We start from the raw sequence: 17511 nt of genomic DNA on the forward strand, positions 1-17511 counted from the left end.
ACTTAAGTGCATTGTACCTTACGGTGTTTCTTATTAACTTTATCCCTCATCAATCCATCCTTTTGTGTGTGACCCTGTAGGTTTTCACGACATTGGTAATTATATTTAATCATGTATTTAACATAATAAACAGTGAGCGGTATCTAACAACACATCACTGCTACCCAAGAAACAAAATTATCATGTGATCTGACAAATCCTTTTGTGATAATACTTATGTGTACAATTACCCTTTTGCCCTTATATCTATATTGAACACAAGGCATAGACCGTGTCATCCTTGTCAAGTTCAATATTGGGCCCTTAGATATTTTTCTTGTTACACAGGATGGGCAAATTCCATCTAGGTCACTCATTTCCCTCAGCATGCTTCGTGGAGTACTCATCAACTGTCTTCATGGTCATCCAGTTACGAGCAACGTTTGATTAGCAATAAAGCACTTGACTCTACATCTAGGGTCCATAGTGGTTTCAGGTCGAAGGGTGGTATACACCACTATCACCATGAGAATAACTTATGACACTTTGCATAACATTCTATATAGTATTCTCATAGCAAGTGAATCCAGTATAAATATTACTCCTAATATTCATACTATGTTTAAGACTCGATAACTCCTTATCCATGATCCATGAGATGCGATCATCAGTCTATATACATAGTAGTCTTAATCCTTTAATGTTATCCCATTTCACAATAAATCTCGACTACGGATACTTTAAGAATAATGTGCTTATGTTTAATTGGATCTCATGATTAAGTCACACTTGATACATTAAACGGACTAGCTATTCTAGGGACTTTATTAAACAAATATAATAAAGAAAAACGTCTTTTATTATTAATAAATAATTCGATACAAGTACCAAAAATATTGGCCTCTAGGGCTTACATCAATAGTGTGAGTAGTGTGGCTAATAGTCCCACATTGGTTGGAAATATGGAGACTTGAGCATTTATAAGTGAGATAATTCCACCCACATATCACCTTAAGGTTTTTGGTGAATATATGGTGTGTCTCTCACAAAGGTGTTGTTCTAAAAAGAAGAAGTCTCACAATGTTCAATGCTCCCTAGTAAAAAACTCTCCAACAGATTTCACTTACTCCGACTGGATTGCAAAATGTACATGCGTATTAGAATCTTATCAAGTGCTCATAAGGATCTATTGGAGCACTTCCATTGAATATGATATCTCTCAAACATGAAATAACATTTTTTTATATAAGAGTTGCATGGATTCTTCTGTTAGAATTTGTAATCCATTTCTTCTTTGTTTGTATGTCGCCCAAAATCTCCCAAAGTACAAACAGATGGTTCAGCCATTTTCTCCTCTCGTTGATTAGCAACACGAGTAACTTTTCAGATTTCTCTTGCAGATCTTTTGATTTCTGGATCAAAATGCAAATCTTCTGATCTTGCACTATGCATATACTAAAAAAACAAATAGTCTCATTAGTATCAAGGAGAATAAAATTAAAACTGAAAATATAAAAATAGAAAATAAATCAAAACAAAAACAAACTTTAAATGTGCTAAATATAAATTAAATTCTCTTCTTGTTTCCTAATTGAAGTGACCAACGATCTCATTTTATTGGACGTAAAAACGGTTGTAGTAATTGTTCCAACAAAACTCACAATGTGGTAACTAAATTATTGTATATACAAAGATTATATTAACTTTGTGCAAGGACAATATGATTGTACTTGTGATTTTAACGTGAGTTGTAATTATAAAAGGGGTGTGAAAAGCGCAATTGATTTAGTTGTGATTGATTGTAAAACTATTGAGATGAACTAATGTCTAACTAAAATAGTGATAAATAATATCTAGTCCCCCCCCCCCCCCCCCCCCTGAATCCTATATCCCTATTTGTGAGAAAACCTATAATAATTATGTTTTATTATGACCTCTTATAAAAATATGCTTAACCAACGAAATGATCACCAAGTAACCTGCTTTCTCGGAAGAGACCCCCCATGTTCTAGCGGAATATAATTGCAATGGAAAAAGGTTTTATAGTATGCAAATAAAAATATTATTTCACTAGACACGACTATCCAACGAATTGATCCCCAAGTAACTCACTTTGTCTTAAGCGATCCCCTGGATCTAGAGGAATATAATCACAATAGGAAAAGGTTTTATGGCATGTAAATTAGACTAATGAATGATTCTATTCCTATCAAGGTTAGAGCAATCATAACATGCCCATAATTTTATTAATCGGATGAATAAATCTCTTATTAAGTCTCATTGTCATCTAAATCAATTATCCAAATTTTCTAGATAGGAAAAAGCAGTAAACTCAAACAAAATTATCTCATTTAGGAAATATAGGTTCATTATAGAGACAGACATGAAGGATTATAGTGTTCATATTGTAAGGGGTAAAATTATCTAAGGGAACCAAATATAAGAGAACTAGTCACTCATTCTTAAAGGATTCATGGCTATTACAGTTGAAAGTCAATAAATAAGACTTACAATTATTAGAGGGTAATTCTGTAATGATAATCTTTGTTTTCCCCTCTCCTTGAGGCTAAATTATGCATAGGACTCTTAAAAATTAGGAATCCTAATGACTAAACATGTTTTATAGTTTATAGAAAAAATGATGAAAATGAGAGATCGCACCATGCATTTACTTAATCGTGTTGTTGTGCTATAGAAAGCGTTGATTTGGCTGCTTAAAGCTACATAACTAAGTTGTACTATGTATGTGTGCCTCTATTGACAGTCTTGTAATCTTTCTCTAATTTTCTTCCATTATTCATGTGTTGGTCCTCTCCTTACTTCATCGTTGTAACTTTCACACTAAAATACTATGAAATTTTTTTGATTATGATGATTTTCGACTTGGTTTAGTCTTTCCCAAATCTGCGAAATCTTCGTCAAAAACCAACAAAATAGAATTGCATTAACAATAAAAATACTTGAAAATCGTGAAATTGAATACTAAAACTATAGTGTGACAGATTGTCATCACACCATAATAAAAATCACCAATATTACAGAAATTCAAGAACACTCAAAATAAGGCGTGGGAATCAAAACTACCAAAAGACTTTAAACAATAAAGAAAGAGGTGAAACAAACTCACTAAACAAATATGGCACAAATAGTTTAACAAGAAGGCAATCCAACGGTGTAGCAGAGGAAGTTAAACTTTAAAAGAGCTAAGGGACCAAAAAGTTGAAATCAATGGAGAGATGCATATTATATAAGAGCCCTAAGCATAAAAACACAATCACATATTAACACTTGGCACAAGCGAATATGTACAACTATATTTTCTCACACCACAATCATTACACTTGCAGCATGTGGAAAGGGACATCATTTAAATGTGTATTATGCTTGGAAACCCTAGGGTCAAGTTAGAAAGTACATTATGTCATGCTAAATGACAAAGGTATAGAAATTAGAATAACCCAAAATTTCCTTCAAATCGTATGGATATTACCCTGCCATAATTTACTAGAGATTATGATTCAAGAAACGGCCTAGCAGTTAATATATAGCACCCTACCTCTGAGTTATGAAAACCATGTGCCAATTAGGTCATACCAGACTAAATCATCTTCCTTCGACAGAGAATCAAGAGATACTCTCTCCAAACCTCAGTTGAGAAGAAGTAAGTGTTAGATCAACGGGTAAACCCGAGTCAATAAAGACCGAAAAAATTCAAAGGCACAAAGGTTGAGAGATCTACCCATATCATTGGCGAGCTTTTGGCACATTGCTTCGTTTCTTGATGAAGGTCTTCAGCTTTTGATTATTTTTGCATAGATTACTAGAAACCTTCTCACTTTTTGATTTGATTTACAATTCTTTATTTACTTGATGATGTTTTTTTATTTTTCTTTACTTTATTTTGTCATCATCAAAACCAAGAGTATATATACAGCATGTAGAACCACATTTTCCCCCTTTTTGACGACGTCATGCCATCTCTCAAAAGGGTGGTAAAGCAGAGAAGTTGAGATGAAAAATATTTGAGTGATTAAGTCCTTCCTCACAAATAAAGAGACTATATTCTACTCCTACAGAGAGTATACTTCTACCCCCTTTGGCATATAACAAAAAGTGGGGAAAATAGAAATAGCCCAAAATTATAGAGCAGTACATATAAGAGAATAAGAGGTGGGATAAGCAATAAAAAATCAAGAAAAAAAGCAAAGAATAAAGTTAATAGATATAGAAAGTTAGTACCCATCATTATCATCTTCATCATTATCCAAAAACTAGTAGGAACCTAGAACCTTGTATTAGTCAGGTGCTTAGCGATGAAGTCAATTTCGGTAGACATCCGACAAAGCATCTTATTGTTTTCTTGAGTGATTGCTATAACGGTGTTGAGGACAACTTTTGTAGTAAGTTTTAGAGGCATCTTAAATTCAAAATCTTCTAGATTTCCATACTCTGGTTGCTAAGGAGCCGAATTGGCTTAAGGAGCTTGATCACCGGGGGCATTAGTAGCATATACCCATACACCATCTCTTTTTAAGATATTCATTTTCTTAAAATTTGATGAGCTGGACTTTGAGGTATTAGTGCTACACCCCTTCTCCTTCCAAAGGTTCTGGATATTTTTCTTGACAAGACAAATTCTAAAGATGACTCCCTACAAATTATACAAAGGAATAAAGTCTAATATTTATCATCTTCACGTTTTCGAATAAAAATGTTTTGTCCTTAATAACGGTAAGGATAACCTTAGCTAATTCGGTTAAATCTGATGAAGGTTTATTTTTAGGATATTTCATTTCTAGTCAAGCTTAGAATCTTTGATAAACGAACCCTGGCTATAAAAGTTTCTTTTTTATAACAACTAAGGAATTCTAAAACAATCATGCGTATATTAATTTATTATGTGATTCTTTTCCTTCTTCTTCCTCTTCACAATGTGAAATACTTGTTCTCTGTGTTTTTTAACTAAAACAACACATTTTATTAAAAGCACTTAAAAGAGCTTGTTGGGCCTAGGCCCATATTCGATACAAACGAGGTTTTTGTCCAATGTGGCTTTTTAGCCATGTAATGGGTCATCTTATTGTTCTCTCTACTAGTGTAAGTAATCCTCTGGTATCTAAAAGACTTTAGGGTTTCACTAGCATTATTCATCATATGCCCGAGATGAGTCTTGTCCTTCTTGTTTACTTGTTTGTCTTCTTTTTTTTTCTTTCTCGCTTTTTGATAATGTCAACTGAAGAGAAGTATATTTTAAGGGGAGTAGAATATTCTCTATTTATTTGTGAGGGGGACTTAACAACTCTAATCTTTTCATCTTTATATTTCTAGTTTATCACTTCTATGAGAGATTTATTGTCATTAGCAAAAGGGGGTCAATGTGGTACTATATATTGTGCAAGTTATAAAGCTATCTGTGGTTTTGATGATGACAAAAGATCAAAGATAATCATAAGCATATTAGTATAAAAGATTGAAGTTATCAAAAAAACAAAGTTAATCAAGTTCAAGTGTTAGGGAGCAAAAGTAACTCAAATACAAAGAGCAACATCAAAAGGAACTGAAGTTGTGAAAGCTCATATGGTCTTGCGCTTTATTATTTTATCCTTTTTTATCAATAGTATGTAAATGAGCAAGTGTAGTTCTTGAGGTACTAATGTAATGCTTACACACACTAAAAAGTATTTATAAATCTTCATTTGTTTCAAAATCTCTTGAAAAATTACTTTTGTTCTTTACCTAATCGATTAGAAAGCGTTTGGGCCAATTCGGTAAGCAAAATCAATTAGAACTTGCATCTAATCGATTAAGGAGGCAAGCTCTCCACATAGCCGATTAAGAACTATGCTAGTTGAGTAAGATGGGAACAAGCGTTTCCTTATTTGCTAGGTGAATGTCCATAGTCAATGGATTGTTTCCTTTTTGAACCAAATTTTTTCTCCTATATAAAGAAATCTTGTAGACTCTTCCAAAGGTCACACTCTTCTCTTCTCTTATTGTGTTTCCAGTTATACATTGCTTTAGTGCTAAGACAGCGAAAGATTTATATTTATATTAAGAGTTGTGTAATTTATTGTTTAATCATTTTGAGTTGTAAATGTAATTCAAGACCATGATTCTTTTGTAACTTTATAATTGATAATGAGGATATAAACTAAACCTGTGAAAAAATTTGGTATAAGGAAGGTTATTGGATTAATCTTGGTGATTTAAAGGTGAATCAATATAAATCTTAATATAATCTTTATATTCTCTCTTTTACTTTTTAAAATTTTATTTTCCACTGTTTGATCGACTTCTTTTTTTTTTTAATTCAATTAACATTTGCGAAACTTTTTTAAAACCTAAATGACACAATTCACTCCTCATTCCCCCTCATGTGTTTTGAGTTACTGGGTGAACATGACCGAGATATTTTTGAGAAGAATTGTGTTCATTATCATCTCAACAACAAACTTCACTGCCGACAACAATATAACATTTTAACATGCAATTTAAATCATAGTTGTATGCAAACCATTAAAAAGTTTCAAACATTTGAAGACATATGGTAACCAATAATCATAATAGACATCTACATTTTTCTGTTTCGGTGTCATCTCACTATTTATTTCTATTGACCACCTCTTTCATAATCCAAACAATAAAAAACATTATTCCATTAAAACATGTATCCTCTCAATTAACTATGGAAAAACGTTACTTAACGGCTTCACCACGAACCAAATTAAGCATATCATCCTTTAAGATAAACCTACGTCCGGTGATAACATATTTACAAACACCCACTTCATCAATAACTAATTTAGCAACATATGAACATTCAATTTGGAAACCTATTTACAAACATCGGGCACCTGGACATTTGATAACCTATTAACAAACATCCACTATATCAATAACTAATTCAACATTAACAATATCATGTTCACCAACGTTTAGTTCGGCAACATCAGACACCTGAACATTTGATCCAACAATGTCAAATTCATTGATAAAGGAAAACAATGAAAAGAAATATAGGACTACATTGTCTATATTTTCTGAGTTTAATTCTGTAGATGAAGAGATTAATTGTGTTAAATCTAGATTTCTGAGTTTAATTCTGTAGATGAAGAGATTAATTGTGTTAAATCTAGATTTCTGAGATTAATTGTGTTAAACCTAGATTTCTAACAAAGGAAAAATTGTGTAGATGAAGAGACTAATGTATATAATATTCTGTAAGGTGAATAAAAACTGCATAAATAACCCGAATACAGACTATTTAAACCACGGAGTTGAGGGGAATGGGAAAATAGTCATACTAAGTTAACAAGACATTAAGGATGAAATTGATCGTATGGGTATCAAATTCAGAGGGAAAGCTCAGAAACAAAAGTTTGAGGAACTAGCCACGAGAGAGATGCTACCTAGTCTGTATGCTGATGACTGGGCAATGACTGCCCTTGGACTAAGAGAAAGTGTCCTGTATTTGTTGAGTCAGATTGGGTGGGAAACCTCTCCTATCCGTAGACATTTCGTCACTTACCGGAGACTAACACTAGAATTCCTTAGTTCCCTGATCTATCTACCCAGCCATGGAAAAGGAATAAGCAGAGGTTTCATCCAGTTCAGAATGTTTAACATGGAGTACCAATTTAATATTCAAGACTTTACCAACCTTTTAGGTTTCCCTACCTCCCTTGACACATTCACAGTGAGCCAAGAAGAACTTTTTGAATATAGAGAACTTGAACACTTTTGGGGAAGCTTGATTGGAAATGACGATCCCGATGAACATGAGTTTCTCTCTGGAAACATACATAACCCGGCCTTCCGTTATTTCCATAAGATCCTGACCCACACCTTATTTGGGAAGAAGCCAAACAGTACAACAATTTCATGTGATGAACTCTTCATCATATTTTGTGCTTCCCAGAACCGTCCAGTAAACGGTGCCACTTTTATGTTGGCAAATTTAGACCACCTTATCCAAGACGAACGAGCACCAATTCGAATAGGCAGTTTGATAACCATGATTGGTAATGCTATCGGATTACGTCAACCTATGCTTGACTTAAGCCCTTTTTGTGGCATTACTATTATGAGTATACCCTTCCTCTTCAACACTATGTTTATAGCAAACCTAGGGTCTGACGAGTTTGAGCTTATAATTAATAACCAAGTTCTTTGCCTATTCACCATGCCCGGTCCTAGGACTAGTGTCCATAACCGCAATAACTGGCTCTACAATCTGAACGCAACACCCTCTCCTGCTAGATCCACTGAATCCATCCAGGAGAAGGATCAATATCATAGTAACCAGATGGTGTCTGAGGGTCAGATTCAGCATAAGGAATCTGGTCATCACAAATCTCATAGTCCTGGATGGATTCAGTGGATCTAGCAAGAGAGGGTGTTGCGTTCAGATTGTAGAGCCAGTTATTGCGGTTATGGACACTAGTCCTAGGATCGGGCATGGTGAATAGGCAAAGAACTTGGTTATTAATTATAAGCTCAAACTCGTCAGACCCTAAGTTTGCTATAAACATAGTGTTGAAGAGGAAGGGTATACTCATAATAGTAATGCCACAAAAAGGGCTTAAGTCAAGCATAGGTTGACGTAATCCGATAGCATTACCAATCATGGTTATCAAACCGCCTATTCGAATTGGTGCTCGTTCGTCTTGGATAAGGTGGTCTAAATTTGCCAACATAAAAGTGGCACCGTTTACTGGACGGTTCTGGGAAGCACAAAACATGATGAAGAGTTCATCACGTGAAACTGTTGTACTGTTTGGCTTCTTCCCAAATAAGATGTAGGTCAGGATCTTATAGAAATAACGGAAGGCCGGGTTATGTATGTTTCCAGAGAGAAACTCATGTTCCTCGGGATCGTCATTTCCAGTCAAGCTTCCCCAAAAGTGTTCAAGTTCTCTATATTCAAAAAGTTCTTCTTGGCTCACTGTGAATGTGTCAAGGGAGGTAGGGAAACCTAAAAGGTTGGTAAAGTCTTGAATATTAAATTGGTACTCCATGTTAAACATTCTGAACTGGATGAAACCTCTGCTTATTCCTTTTCCATGGCTGGGTAGATAGATCAGGGAACTAAGGAATTCTAGTGTTAGTCTCCGGTAAGTGACGAAATGTCTACGGATAGGAGAGGTTTCCCACCCAATCTGACTCAACAAATACAGGACATTTTCTCTTAGTCCAAGGGCAGTCATTGCTCAGTCATCAGCATACAGACTAGGTAGCATCTCTCTCGTGGCTAGTTCCTCAAACTTTTGTTTCTGAGCTTTCCCTCTGAATTTGATACCCATACGCTATATATAAAAACAAGACAAATTTGAATTGACATAATTATAGATAAAATAAAATATGATGTAGGTCAGGATCTTATGAAAATAACGGAAGGCCGGGTTATGTATGTTTCCAGAGAGAAACTCATGTTCCTCGGAATCGTCATTTCCAGTCAAGCTTCCCCAAAAGTGTTCAAGTTCTCTATATTCAAAAAGTTCTTCTTGGCTCACTGTGAATGTGTCAAGGGAGGTAGGAAAACCAAGTCTTGAATATTAAATTGGTACTCCATGTTAAACATTCTGAACTAGATGAAACCTCTGCTTATTCCTTTTCCATGGCTGGGTAGATAGATCAGGGAACTAAGGAATTCTAGTGTTAGTCTCCGGTAAGTGACGAAATGTCTACGGATAGGAGAGGTTTCCCACCCAATCTGACTCAACAAATACAGGACACTTTCTCTTAGTCCAAGGGCAGTCATTGCCCAGTCATCAGCATACAGACCAGGTAGCATCTCTCTCGTGGCTAGTTCCTTAAACTTTTGTTTCTGAGCTTTCCCTCTGAATTTGATACCCATACGCTATATATAAAAACAAGACAAATTTGAATTGACATAATTATAGATAAAATAAAATATAGATAAAAGCATTCAGCAAACAATATTTTAATGTTACATAAGGATCGCATAAAATATCAATGTTCTTAGCAATCATAGGAGGGATGAAGTTAAACAAAAACAAAGAGCAAGTTGGATTTCAAGCCACACAAGACACGAAAAAGAGAAGAAAACAAAATTAAGTAACATAGAAAGTACAAAACGGAAATTTTGGAGCTGAACTTCTTAGCTATATCCTAATTGCTGTTGCTGCTGAGGAGGTTGGTAGTTAGCATACCCTGCAGGATAACTGCCATACATATTAGGGTCCTGTCCAGCAGCAGGGGCGTATGCGTAATTTTCATAACCCTGGGGATATCCAAAGTATCCACTGCTACCATTCCACTGGTTTGGATCCTGTTGAGTCTGGAAATCAGCAAAGGATTTTCCAAAGAAATACAAGCCCATTAGATCAAAATCAGCTAAAAAGTTGCAAAAAATGCAGCTCAGATTTATACATTAAATCTTCAAAATTATTACCTGTTTGTTTGCTGGGCTTCGGCCCCATGATAGTCTAACATTTTGTCCACCTAGAAGTGTACCATTTAAAACCCGCAGTGCTTCCTCTGCTGAGCTCCTGATATATGAAATATAGTCGGCACGATCAGCACACTGAAGACAGGGGAAGTAATTCCATCAAAAGATAAATATCTAATATCTACATGATTAATTTACCTGTCTGCAAATTGGACAAACCCACATCTCTTGCCTGACGGAATCTTCACATGAACAAGTTCTCCATATTGGCCAAAGACTTGTTTCAAATGATCATCTGTGACATTAGGATCCAAATTGCCAACAAAAATCTGCAATGAAAAGAAATCCGGTTACAAACAGGTTTAAAGGAGAACAATTTCTATGTAACAAAGAAGTACGCACAGTTGTATTATTTGGATCATTCTCGTTCTGTGCACCCCCTTGAGGATTCTGATATGAAGCTGCATTTTGAAAGTAAAACCAAATAAAATATGAATGAAATAAAAAAAACATGGAAGGAACCAGTTCATTGAGAAAAAGTAAGAAAAAAACATTTAATGTGTATATAAAATGCACAACTTATATTACTGAGACAGAATTTTCAAGAATAATCGGTTCATATATTCAGTAAAAACAGCTATACTGATGCTTTGAACATTCAATTTCAGCCACAGATGATTCATTCGAAAAGCATGCTGCATGAATAGGGATTTCAGAAGCAAGAAGTAACTTGAAACTTAACAAATAGAAATGTAGTCTGTATAAATAAACTCCACAATCAATTTATGTGAAGGATGAATGACATGAAACATGGAAGTAAAGGATGCACAAAAGGTTGAGGAGCAATAAAAAGGTCAGTATGTGCCTTAGTCACACCACCAATGTTGGAACGTGAGAGAGCGGTGTTCATCTTCAAAGTCAAATAAAAGGAAAAGATGAATGACAAAAATATGGAAGCAAAACCACTACAAAGGGAACAAAACAAAAGATAAAAATCAATACAATAAAATGCACAACTTATATTTCTGAAACAGAACTTCCAAGCATAATTATATTTGGTCAAACCAGCTAGCTATGTAGATACTTTGAATATTCAATTTTAGCTGCACAGGATTCATTCCAAAAGCATCCACACATTAAGATGAATTTCAGAAACAACAAATAAGGCATCAACTTGTAATTCTGAGTGACTCTAGGCTACACATTGGACTGAGCATTGTATGATAAATAACATATTAAGTACCCTGAACTGTGCAGAGAAACTTACCAAAATATGATAGGGAAATGGCCATAGCATAATGACAAAAATTAAATAATGGGACAGCAAACAACTAATCTGCACAGTACAGATTCTACAAAACAAAAGCACTAAAGACCAAGTCTGCATAGTACAGATTCTAAAAAATTAAAGCACTAAAGACTAGGAGCCCACTTTATTCCCTTGTGAATTTGTGATTTGAAACTTAAATTACTAAAGCATCAGATAGATGAAGCAAAATTTATGAAAAGTAAACAAGATTTGCTGTAGAAAAGATAAATCTTGCAAAAAAAAATAATCACTAGTTCTAAAGCAAGAACTAAGATTTTGGTAAAACTAAAACACCAAACGAAGTAAGCTCAAAAGAATAAAAATTAAGAGCTGAAACAAAGAACGGTGGGCTGGAAAAATAAAAAGCTGCGGTATGTAATTAGGCTAAAAGCCAGCCAACAAAACGAACGGAAAAGAGAAGTAAATAGAGTAGGTGCGGAATATAGGCGGAAAAGAAAATGCCACCAAAAAATTAATGGGCGAGACATAAACGGATTACTGACCTACACAAGGCCATGCACTAAAATGGTAACCATTTCAGCTGAAATCAGTTCCAGGCTCCGAGATGACAGAGCCTCTTGACACCCTGCTTTGAGACAACAGGAGTTCGATAAGATTTTATTATTCTACATCATTTACTTAGCCCAAATTTTGAAACGAAATTACTAACAAGAATTGAGTTTGGACAGCATATCTTCAAGAGCCTGACTGAAACTTATCATCTAGTATAGGATAATATTTAGGATACACACAATAAAATAACATGAACATAAGAATAATACTCAAACTCTATCATTATTCATCAACAGTATAGGCATTGGCATCATGAAGGAAAACAACTCAAATTTTCTTTATGATGGTCAACATATAACAACCATTAAGACAAACCTTTTGACGTCTGTGTGCTAAGGTTTTTGTTAGAAGCTGGTCCAATACGCATGGGCCTTGTGGAACAAAGAACCCCTTGCATTTCAGTCATAGCCCTCATTTGTTCACTCTCATCTGCAAACCTAACAAAACCATAACCTTTTGTCCTGCCAGTGAGCCTATCAATTACAACTTTGGCCCCCTTAACTGAGTTATACCGAGTTCTAAATACTTCCGTTAGATGATAATCAGTAACATCAGCAGCCAAGTCTCCAACAAATATAGTGTAATCAGGAGAATCATCGTGACGCTTCTCACCAGAACTAAAAGTTGCCCAGTTCAATCTAAAGTTCTGCCCCCCATTTGGCATAATGGTGCCATTAAATGATTGAAGTACTCTCTCAGCACCAGAACGGCTAGTAAACTCAAGAAATCCATAACCTTCAGATTGATTAGTCTGCTTATTGCGAATAACTTTAACAGATCCAACCTGCAAACAAACAGTGCAATTTCTTCAATAATAAATACAATGACATCAAACCACCACAAGGCACCAACTAACCTTTCTAGGACTACATATCAGTTTCCCAGTCAATATAGCAAAAATTATAAGTATAATAATAACAATCACCTAGAACAATTAATAGTTTAATTATAACAAACCAGGTAAACAAAGCAACCCAATTTCTACAGACACACCAAACCATGTTCACAAAGCAACCCAATTTCTACAGACATACAAAATCATTTAAACAAAGCAACCCAATTTCAACAGACAGAACAAACCATGTAAACAGAGCAACCCAATTTCAACAGACAGAACAGAACAAATCATGTAAACAAAGCAAACCAAATTTCTACATACAGAACCAATCATGTCAACAAAGCAACCCAATTTCAACACAGAACAGAACAAATCATGTCAACAAAGCAACCCAATTTCAACACAGAACAGAACAAATCATGTCAACAAAGCAACCCAATTTCAACACAGAACAGAACAAATCATGTAAACAAAGCAACCCGATTTCTACAGACACACCAAAACATGTTAACAAAGCAACCCAATTTCTACAGACAGACAAAATCATTTAAACAAAGCAACCCAATTTCTACAGACAGAACAAACCATGTAAACAAAGCAAACCAATTTCAACAGACAGAACAGAACAAACCATGTAAACAAAGCAACCCCGATTTCAACAGACACACCAAACCATGTTAACAAAGCAACCCAATTTCTACAGACAGACAAAATCATTTAAACAAAGCAACCCAATTTCTAGACAGAACAAACCATGTAAACAAAGCAAACCAATTTCAACAGACAGAACAGAACAAACCATGTAAACAAAGCAACCCGATTTCAACACAGAACAGAACAAATCATGTAAACAAAGCAAACCAATTTCTACATACAGAACCAATCATGTCAACAAAGCAACCCAATTTCAACACAGACCAGAACAAATCAAGTAAACAAAGCAACCCGATTTCAACACAGAACAGAACAAATCATGTAAACAAAGCAACCCAATTTCTACACAGAACAAATCGTGCAAGAAAATAACACAATTTCTACATACAGTACGAATCATGTAAACAAAGCAATCCAATTTCTAGGGACAGATTAAATGTAAATGATAACAATAATGCCTTGGAAACAGAACAAAAACGGCTGTAAAAGAGCACAAAAATCATAATAAAATAACAGCTAATTCGTTTAGTTCCCATTCACATGAATTACTCGCTTCAACTAAAATACAAACCCTAACAAGAGAGAGTACAATGGATTCTTCCGAATCGTGTTCAACCAAAAATACAAACCCAAACAAGAGAGAGTACGATCAAATTTGCCAAATCCCATTCAACTAAAAAACAAACCCTAACAAGGGAGAGTAAAATCGACTTTACCGAATCGTATTCTATAGATCTAAAACCATATCATAAAAATTCAAATCTAAATTTCAAAATATAAATCAAAACAAAAATATTTCAAATCATGAATAAAAGAAAGCGGCTATACCTCGCCGGTGTGTGAGAAACATTGGTATAGATAATTCTCGTCCATCCAGTATTGCAAATCACCGATCCAGAGAGTACGAACTTCGTCGGCGCTGGCAGGTTGCGGCTGTTGCTGTTGAGGCGCGGATTGAGGAGGAGCCTGAGGAGAAGGGGCCCACATCTGAGGAGGTTGGGTTTGAGGCTGAGGCTGCGGAGGCATCATCAAGTAGGGTTGTTGCTGGTGTTGTTGGTATTGTTGTTGGTGTTGTTGTTGGGGGATAGTGGGTGGAGCCATACCAGGTCCGCCGGGTTGCATCATCTTGTCTGGTTTTGGTTTGATGGATTGAATCTGGAATGAATTTCAGGGAGAGAAGAGAGAACACGGAGGGAAAGAAGGAAGTGATGTGTGGGTGTTGTGTGCGCTCTTTAAAGAGTGGTTGAGACTCAAACCCTAACCGGGATGCGTGTCAACATTACTATCATCTTACTTGATTAGATTTTTTTTATTTTTTTTGTTATACAAAGATTTTTTTTTATTTTGTTTACAAAGATTTTTTTTATTTTAAAGATTAATTACTACGTAAAGAATTTTAGTCTATTAATTCATCACCACATCATTTACATTATTTTTAGGGGTGTTTAGGGAGGCGCGAATCCGAACCTAAATCGGATGCTTATAAATTATTTAAATAAATAAATATATTTAATATAATCCATAATAATTTATATAATTTTTTTTTAAATATCAAATTTGAGTTTTACTGATTCATTGACCTAATTTATTAATGTGATATTAATTATTTTTTATTGTTTTTATTATCATTTTAAATAAAAATATAAAATTAATATCTCATTCTTAACCATAATTTTGTCAAAAAAATTTGATTATCCATATTTAATACTATTAGATCAATTAATTTACGTAATTCTAAAATTAAATGCTATTTTTTATTTTATTTTTCTCATTTTCAACTTGAGTATTTTATTCAAATAACGTGTCTAGTAAAATTTTATACAATTATCAAGTGTTATGTCCTTTTGATGAATTTTATTATATATTATATGATGTGTTTCATCCAATTTAAATTGTGTTAAAAATATTTAAATGAAAAAAATTATTAAAAAAATATTTTTTATTTAAAACACAATCCGCAAACTCAATCCATAAATGAACGAGTCAGTCAGTTTTGACAATGAAAATGCTGGTTGAAACTTATTAAAGTTTAAATAGGTTGGATAATGGGTTAGACCAAACTTACTCCAACAATCCGTCAACACCCCTAATTATTTTAGAGGTGGTTAAAATAAAGTCAAACTTCTCTCAACAACAAACATCTATGATTAATTGGTTGTATAAAATTCTTTTACAATGTTAATATATTTCAATTAAATTTTTATTTTATTTTTATAATATTTTATTTATATTTTATACTATAAGAATTAGATTATATTTTATTTTGTTGTTAAAAGTATTAGTTAGAGGTAAAACATAAAATAAAATAAAATAAAAGTTATTTTAAAAAATCATATTGCATTTTATGAATGGGGTTGGATAATAAAATTAAAATTTTTTTTGTTAGAGTATTAGTTTAGAGGTAAAATGTAAAAAAATATATATTTATTTTAAAATAAATTATTATTAAAAAAAATCATATAAATCGTAGTGTTCATCTTTATTGTTATATAAATTAAAGAAATCTATTTATCTGTATTTTCTTTTGTACTCTTATATAATCTTTAGATTGTTTCTAATGTTTTTTTCTCTAAATTTTTTAGCTTAAATTAGGTATTTTATAATTTTATAACATTTTTCATATTTTTATTTATTGTATATTATTACTATATTTTATTTTATTTTATTTATTATATTTTGTTACAAAAATGTTTTTTTTTTCATATAACTAAAAGAAGCATTAAAACTTTATATGATTATTTAAATAAATATAATTAGCCATTGAGTCAAAAACCAGTTATTTAATATCTTTTCGAAAAAATATATTGAAACAACTAAATATATGTACAATGTACCGTGATTACAACCAAAGATTACAACATTACTGCATTATTAGGAAAAAATAAGTGCACATTAGTCAATGTAAACTAGCAAAACCAGACTCATTAATATGGACCTTGCTTGAGGATTATCTATAATATAAGATTAATCAATGTAAATTAGTAAATCCAGACTCGCTAATATGAACCTTGCTCGAGGCTTATCTATAATATAAGAAAACTAATGAATGTTAAAATGTCAACTATGTTCTTAATTTATATCTTGCCACATATTTATAGAGATGAAGTTGTTTGGAGGGTGTTAGTCGAAATGAATGTTTTATCAAATGATTGTCCATAAAGAGAGCTTTTAGGAATGTTAAGTTAATGCATCTTCTACCATAACTAATTGATTCTCAAAGTGAGTTTCTTCTACTTCGATCCTACATGAGTATTATCAAACTATTTTTTGGCCTAAGGACATGTTGACCTAATCATATGCAGGAAGCAGGTATTTGGCTTGATAAAGAGTTGCGAGAGCGGATGAAGGCGTTGTGGTTGATGAAGGTCCTTTCTTCGGGGACCTTCAATTGATGGTGGATTCTTTATCCATTAGAGTTGGGGATTGGGTTTGTACTCGGTAGTAGAGGTTGCCTCATACGCTTTTATGGCTTTTAGGGCCCAATATTTGGTGTTATATGATCATGTATTGAGAGACAATGGGATATATAGTATGGAATCTAATTTCAACATAAATTTTAATCTTAACAGTTTTACTAGTAAGGATATTGTCCCTCCTAAATCATAACATGTTATGCCAAGTGCCCTTTTTACTAGAAGTGTTCAGGACATGGATGTAAAGTTTGACGTGGCCACAAGACATAAAGCATGTTTTGGTTGTTTGCAAGTCGCACATGCTCGTGACTTTCTCTTTGTTATTCATAATGAT

General features: G+C 33.7%; 1 protein-coding gene across 1 annotated transcript; it reads right to left on the reverse strand.

Annotated features, from left to right (window-relative positions):
* Window positions 1–9866: 9866 nt before the first annotated feature.
* LOC127138373 (polyadenylate-binding protein RBP45) lies at window positions 9867–15055 on the reverse strand. Its single transcript, XM_051064806.1, has 6 exons — window positions 14593–15055; window positions 12588–13056; window positions 10793–10851; window positions 10589–10719; window positions 10394–10490; window positions 9867–10279 (listed from the first exon to the last, which is right to left on the reverse strand). Exons 1-6 carry the CDS (start codon window positions 14887–14889, stop codon window positions 10100–10102), a joined length of 1233 nt encoding a protein of 410 aa, XP_050920763.1. The 5' UTR covers window positions 14890–15055; the 3' UTR covers window positions 9867–10099.
* Window positions 15056–17511: the final 2456 nt, after the last annotated feature.

Source organism: Lathyrus oleraceus, chromosome 4, assembly GCF_024323335.1.
Source record: "Lathyrus oleraceus cultivar Zhongwan6 chromosome 4, CAAS_Psat_ZW6_1.0, whole genome shotgun sequence".
In the NCBI taxonomy this organism is placed as follows: domain Eukaryota; kingdom Viridiplantae; phylum Streptophyta; class Magnoliopsida; order Fabales; family Fabaceae; genus Lathyrus; species Lathyrus oleraceus.